The 6,126-nt window shown below is 56.7% G+C and overlaps 1 protein-coding gene across 1 annotated transcript in view; it reads left to right on the top strand.

Annotated features, from left to right (window-relative positions):
* The first annotated feature begins 3,271 nt into the window (after positions 1-3,271).
* MUC4 (mucin 4, cell surface associated) overlaps positions 3,272-6,126 on the top strand; it is an 85,786-nt gene continuing 82,931 nt past the window's right edge. The window contains exon 1 of the mRNA XM_010381211.2: positions 3,272-3,459. Within this exon, the coding sequence (XP_010379513.1) occupies positions 3,378-3,459 (82 nt within the window). The 5' untranslated portion in view covers positions 3,272-3,377. The remainder of the gene's footprint in view (positions 3,460-6,126) is intronic.

Here is a 6,126-nt window from a genome sequence, read left to right as displayed (position 1 = left end):
GCACGAGGCGTAAATGATATAAAGGCAAGCAATTTTAGGGGACCCAAAAAACTAGGGACTCCTACTTAGGGAACTTAGAAGGGGAATCTCTCTTGGAGATCTTGACTTTGCTGCCTCAAACCCAGCTGTCTAAAGGCAAGTCTGGGAGAATCTCATGATCTTATCCTCGCTCCAATTTACTCACACCTCACATCCACACTCAGCTCTTCCTGCCCCCCGGGGAATATTAACTTACACCTGACTTCAGACTCCTGCCCCTGTGCAAACCCAGCAGCATGCAGGCCTAGGAGGTTTTTCGGCCACAAGGAACTAGAGAAGCCACTCATTTTGTCCCCTCTCATTCACCCCATTCTGTCCCCATCAGATGCCTTGGGAGGGGAGAAGGAAGGACAAATGGGTGTCCCATGATCCAACCCAGATGAAGAGAGAGTCATTTATCACAGAGACTTAGACGCATTCTAACCCTGGAAAATGGGTACGTTGAGGGGAGCTGGAAAGCAGATGGGAAACGGGCGTGGGCAGGGAAGAGGTGAACAGGAGTGCGCATGCCTGGTTCTCCAGGATCTCACGTTTCTAATCAGAATCCTGTAAAACTCAAAGGGGATGCAGGAAAGACATGGGCCTGGAAATTCACTTCCAGACTCCTCCTGTATCCTGGCTTTCCTCATTTGTGTCTCCCTCCAGGGATGATGCCTGGATGGAAGGAGGAGCCACGTTCCTCCACAGGGGTCCTAACAACAGGCGTCCTAACAACAGGTGTCCTAACAACAGGGGTCCTAACAACAGGCGTCCTAACAACAGGCGTCCTAACAACAGGGGTCCTAACAACAGGCGTCCTAACAACAGGCGTCCTAACAATAGGGGTCCTAACAACAGGCGCCCTAACAACAGGCGTCCTAACAACAGGGGTCCTAACAACAGGCGTCCTAACAACAGGTGTCCTAACAACAGGGGTCCTAACAACAGGCGTCCTAACAACAGGGGTCCTAACAACAGGCGTCCTAACAACAGGCATCCTAACAACAGGGGTCCTAACAACAGGCGCCCTAACAACAGGCGTCCTAACAACAGGTGTCCTAACAACAGGGGTCCTAACAACAGGCGCCCTAACAACAGGCATCCTAACAACAGGCATCCTAACACTCCCACAGCCCCTCAGCATCTACAGCCTCACTCCCACCCTACAACATTTCAGATAGGTGTCATTAGCCCCATTTTACAGATGAACGAGGGAAAACAGCTCGAAGGGGCTGTGACTTTGTGACGACTCGGTGGCAGAGCTGGGATCGAGCCCGGGTTTGTAACACCCTCCTGGAGTCCTGGCCTTCACAGCAGCCTCCAGAGAGAAGGCCTGTGGCCTTCCTGGCATTGGAAAGTGGTCAGCTACCTGTGTTCGGTCAGCAAGATGCCCAACTCTTAGTTTGGTCTCACCTGGATGCTTCTTTCTCCTCTAGAGATGGAAAACTGTGGTCCTGAAAGTGTCACCAAACACAACCTGAGGAAAGGTAATGGGGGAACCCACAAGCAAGAGCTGACATAGAAAAATGACCACAGCAGGGCGCGGTGGCTCACGCCTGTACTCCCAGCACTTCGGGAGGCCGGGACGGGTGGATCATCTGAGGTCAGGAGTTCGAGACCAGCCTGGCCAGCATGGTGAAACCTCGTCCCTACTAAAAATACAAAAAAATTAGCCGGGCGTGGTGGTGGGCACCCATAAATCCCAGCTACTCAGGAGGCTGAGGTGGGGGAATTGCTTGAATCTGGGAGGCGGAGCTTGCAGTGAGCCGAGATGGTGCCACCGCACTCCAACCTGGATGACAGAGCAAGACTCCGTCTCAAAAAAAAAAAAAAAAAGCAAAATGATCACAAAGGTCAAGCTGGGCCTTGGTGTCTGCAATTCCCTCCAGTAGTGCCCTCCTGCTGCCCTGCCCAGGCGCCCACAGGATGCTCCACATCCCTCTTTACCTTTATGACTTTCTTACCTCCAGGAAAGAACAGGATCAGCTCATCCATCCAGAGCTGGAGGGACTGTTAGGGGACCATACCACTTGCCCACGGTATCCTGGGCGTGCAGGCTTTGGCCTTGGGCCATGAACGGACTTTCAGCTTCTAGAAGCAAGTGATCACAGGGCCTCCATGACCCTCGGAGATGGCACCACGGCGTCCGCTACCTAATCCTCGCTGGACAAGGCTGGCTCTGCTCCGGAATGCAGAAACCCCGATTCCTCGTCCTGGGCCCCCACGGTGTCTGAGTGTCGGCAGTCCCTGCTCTGGGACCAGTCACTCCACAGACACCCCACGTTCAGGATTCAAGTCTTGAGGAACCAGAAGCAGAGATGCACACTGTGGCGAAGAGCGGAGCGGAGGTATCCCCGTTTGCTTTGCAGAGAGTTACACCAACTGCCCTCTTCACCTTCACAACCCTGCTTGGGGTCCCTGTGTCTCTTCACTTGTGCCTGTGAGTTCCAAGAGGTGGAACTCGGGTGAGTGGAGCCCCAGGTCTCCAGGAGCAGCTCCACCTCCTCATAGGTTACAGCTGCGTTGCTCCCTCCTACCCAGGTTCCGCCTTCAACCCACTGCCCATGCCAGCTCCCTCGGGCCAGTCTCCCACACTGTCCCAGGCTCCCTGCACCGTAGCTCTGGCTCCCTGCCCTGGAAAGAAGAAGTTCACCATTTGGCAAGGGTCTGCCACGCATCTGGGGTCTGCCACGCGCCTGCCCTGAGGGTCTGCCATGCATCTGGGGTCTGCCATGCATCTGCACTGAGCAGATATTCTAAGCACAACACCCCTTTCCAAAAGATGGCATACAGTGCATTTCTGTTCCTGCCCCTCACCCCTCACATGGTTCCCCCGCTTCCTATTTCCCTGGGGTCTGCTTAAATCTCACTCTCTTTCCCCCATTCATACACCCCCAAGGTCACTCCCTCTGCGGCCCTTTCTTCCCCATTCTTCCCAGAAGCCCAAAGTTCTGGTGGGACAGGGGCAGCCCCTGGGGAGGGAGGAGAGGGCCCAGGAACCCAGCCAGGAGGGGTGGCCCACCCATTTCCTGTGTGACCTGTTCCCGTCCCCCGTGTCTCCCCCCGTGTCTCCTCCCATCCCTCCTGCCACTCAGCTCAGGCTGGTGAGGAGCAGAGCAATGGGTGCACCGGTATTTTCTTTCCTGGTGGGGGAGTGGGGTGGGGCTGAGGAGAGAAAAGCCTGATTGGTGTGGGGCCCCGCCCTCTTTTGTCCTCTTCTCAGGTTCTCTGGCCCCTTCAGAGAACCGCACTTGGTTCGGGCCAGCCGCTGGAGGGGACAGGCTCACGTCTGCTTCTCACACTGCAACTCCTGGGCCGTGGAGCTTCCCCAGGGAGCCAGAGGAACTTTTGCGGCAGCCATGAAGGGGACACTCTGGAGGAGGGTCCCCTGGGTGTCCCTGAGCTGCCTGTCTCTCTGCCTCCTTCCACATGTGGTCCCAGGTAAGTGATGGAGTGAGCAGGTGAGGCTGGCTGCGGGGAGCGCATGGGGGAACTGGGAGCTGTCAGAGAAAGAGGTCCGGGGAGAGAAAGAGAAAGAACAGGGGAAAGGGAGACAGAGAAGAGGAAGAGAAGAGAGAGAAAAAGAGGGAGAGAGAAAGGAGAAAGAGATGAATGGGACAGCATGGGGGGAGGGTGGAGAGAGACCCAGAGAGGGAAAGATGAGGAAGAAGAGGGAGAGAGAAAGAAGAGAGGGCCAGACAGTGGCTCACTCCTGTCATCCCAGCACTTTGGGAGGCCGAGGCGGGCGATTACCTGAGGTCAGGAATTCGAGACCAGCCTGGCCAACATGGAGAAACCCCGTCTCTAAAAAATATACAAAAATTAGCTGGGCGTGATGGCACATGCCTGTAATTCCAGCTACTCGGGAGGCTGAGGCAGGAGAATCGCTTGAACCCGGGAGGTGAAGGTTGCAGTGAGCTGAGGTTGCGCCATTGCACGCCAGCCTGGGAGAGAGAGTGAGACTCTGTCTCAAAATTAAATAAATAAATAAATAAATAAGAAATAAGAAGAGGGGAAAAGTGGGGAAGAGGAGGTGTGAATTGGCAGATATGGGACAAGATCTGAGGGGAAAGACAGAGAGAATGCTCGAAAGAGAGAGAAAAGAGGACAGAGAACCAGAGAGCAGCCCGGCGGTGTCTGGAAGGATCTATGGAGGGAGCCAGGGCTTACTCGCGGAGAGAAAGACAGGCAGAGCCAGAGCAAGAGGAACAGAGTCAAGGAGAAAGATGTACACCGCTGTGTACAGAGCCAGGGGTGGAGGCGATGCCGGGAAAGCTGGGCGATGAAGACAGAAGAAAACGCAAATAAAGCCGCAGGGTGAGAGGACGAGACAGGTGAGAGACAGACAAACTGACGCACCCTGGGAATGGAGAGAGGAGACGATCAGGAGACAGCAGCCACCGAGGGCAGCGACAAGGAGGAGAGGCAGGCCGCCTGGAGGGCGGTGTGGAGGAGGCGGCAGGGCGGAGAGGGCCAGGAGGTGCTGGCCGTGAGCTTCTTGCCTCTGAGCTTGGGTTTAAAAGCTTCCACTTGGGTCACGGCCTTGCCTGGGGCTCGTAGCCTGGCACTGGCCTTGGCCTCCTCCGTGTACAGAGCCGGGAGGGGAGGGATGCCAGGCCTGTGGGAGACGTTCCCTCCGGGGCCCCCAGTCCTCTTCCCCACACCTTCCAGGCTGCCCCTCTGGCTTCGGGACCAAGTGTCATTCTGTATTTCTGGGTGTCTGAGTCTTCGGGGGAGCGTCTGGGGTCCAGGAGAGGGTGAGGGGTCCGGAGTTGAAGCCAGAGTTCGAGTCTCAGCTCCTGCCCTGCCTCCACAGCCGGAAACATCCACCGAAGGAAAGTGGTTCTTGGGCGCATTTTCGAGGCGCCTCTTGGGAGTGGGTCAGAAGGGGAATGCCCTGGAGAGGCTGCAAGAGAAACTGGGCTGGTGAAGTAGAACATTCCATCTCAAAATGTTTCAGGACTTGGCTCAGGACAAGCACCCCCACCCCACCCCGGCCACACACCCTCGCTCGAGTGCTCATCCCACTGTGAGGACATGGAGGCCAGAAGGAGCCGCCACACGGCCTTGCCCTGCAGATATGGTTGAAGGGGTCTCCGTGGGAATCGCGACTCCCAGAGCGAGGCTGGGGCTTGGGGCGCCAGGGAGGCAGCTTGCCTTTAGGAGCCCCAGTGCCAAGTCTTTGCCATGAACCGTTATGCTCCCTGTGACCAGGCCCCGCCCCGTGTCTCCCCAGGGCCCCGGTCCCCTGTGTAAAGAGCCGTGGTGAATGGCTTGACCTCCTGACGCCTAAGTTCTTGAGTTTCAAAATCTGTGATTTAAAGCTGACCACAAATGTGTTAGGTACCAGCTGGACACTCAGCTCCATGTGGAGCCAGGAAGCTGAGTTTGTAGAGAGGAGTCCAGAGGGGCAAGACCTGGGGTGGGCGTGGAAAAGCAGGGGGCATGGCCTGGAGAGGGAGTGGAGGACAGTTGGTGTGCAAAGGCATCTCCGTGGCGACCCAAAGAAGCTAGACATGCCCTGGAGTGCTGAGTCCTTTGTGTCGTTAAGGGGACCAAGTGGAGCTGGGCCAGGAGAGGAGGTGGCAGTGGCTGGGAGATGGCACCCACACATCTGACCGGGCATTACCAGGGCCTTGGCAGGAAAGGCAGTCACCAACGGTGGGCAGGCGGCCCCCACCCCACAGGGCAGCCAGCCAGCCCCATTCCTTTTGGCTCCCTGAGGGGGCTTACAGATGACCTGCCTATGTTTGAGTCTAGGGTCTGTTTGCACACTTGCTGGCAGGACCCTCACCCAGGCTGGGTCACACGGAAGCCCCAGGCCAGAGGGAAAGCCCAGGGTTTCCACAAAGGAGCCGCCACAGTGAGGGTTTCCTTAAGGAACAGCCCTGGCTCTCAAGGGTTAACGATGAGGCACAGCAGACAGAGGTGGGCTGGACGAGGACAAATGGAAATTTGGTGTCTACTGGTGGCCCCGGGCAGGAGTGACTCAGAAGGAAGCCTGGCTGTCCTGGTTGCATGCCCCAGGAAAGGGCAACTGGGTTGAAATAGGCCTTGGTCTCCAAGGGTCACTATCAGTGACCCTGGGGAGGTGACAGGCTGGAGCAA

Source organism: Rhinopithecus roxellana, chromosome 1 (genome assembly GCF_007565055.1).
Source record: "Rhinopithecus roxellana isolate Shanxi Qingling chromosome 1, ASM756505v1, whole genome shotgun sequence".
Classification (NCBI taxonomy): domain Eukaryota; kingdom Metazoa; phylum Chordata; class Mammalia; order Primates; family Cercopithecidae; genus Rhinopithecus; species Rhinopithecus roxellana.
Note: the sequence above shows the minus strand (reverse complement) of the source record. Positions and strands in the feature narration are given on the sequence as shown.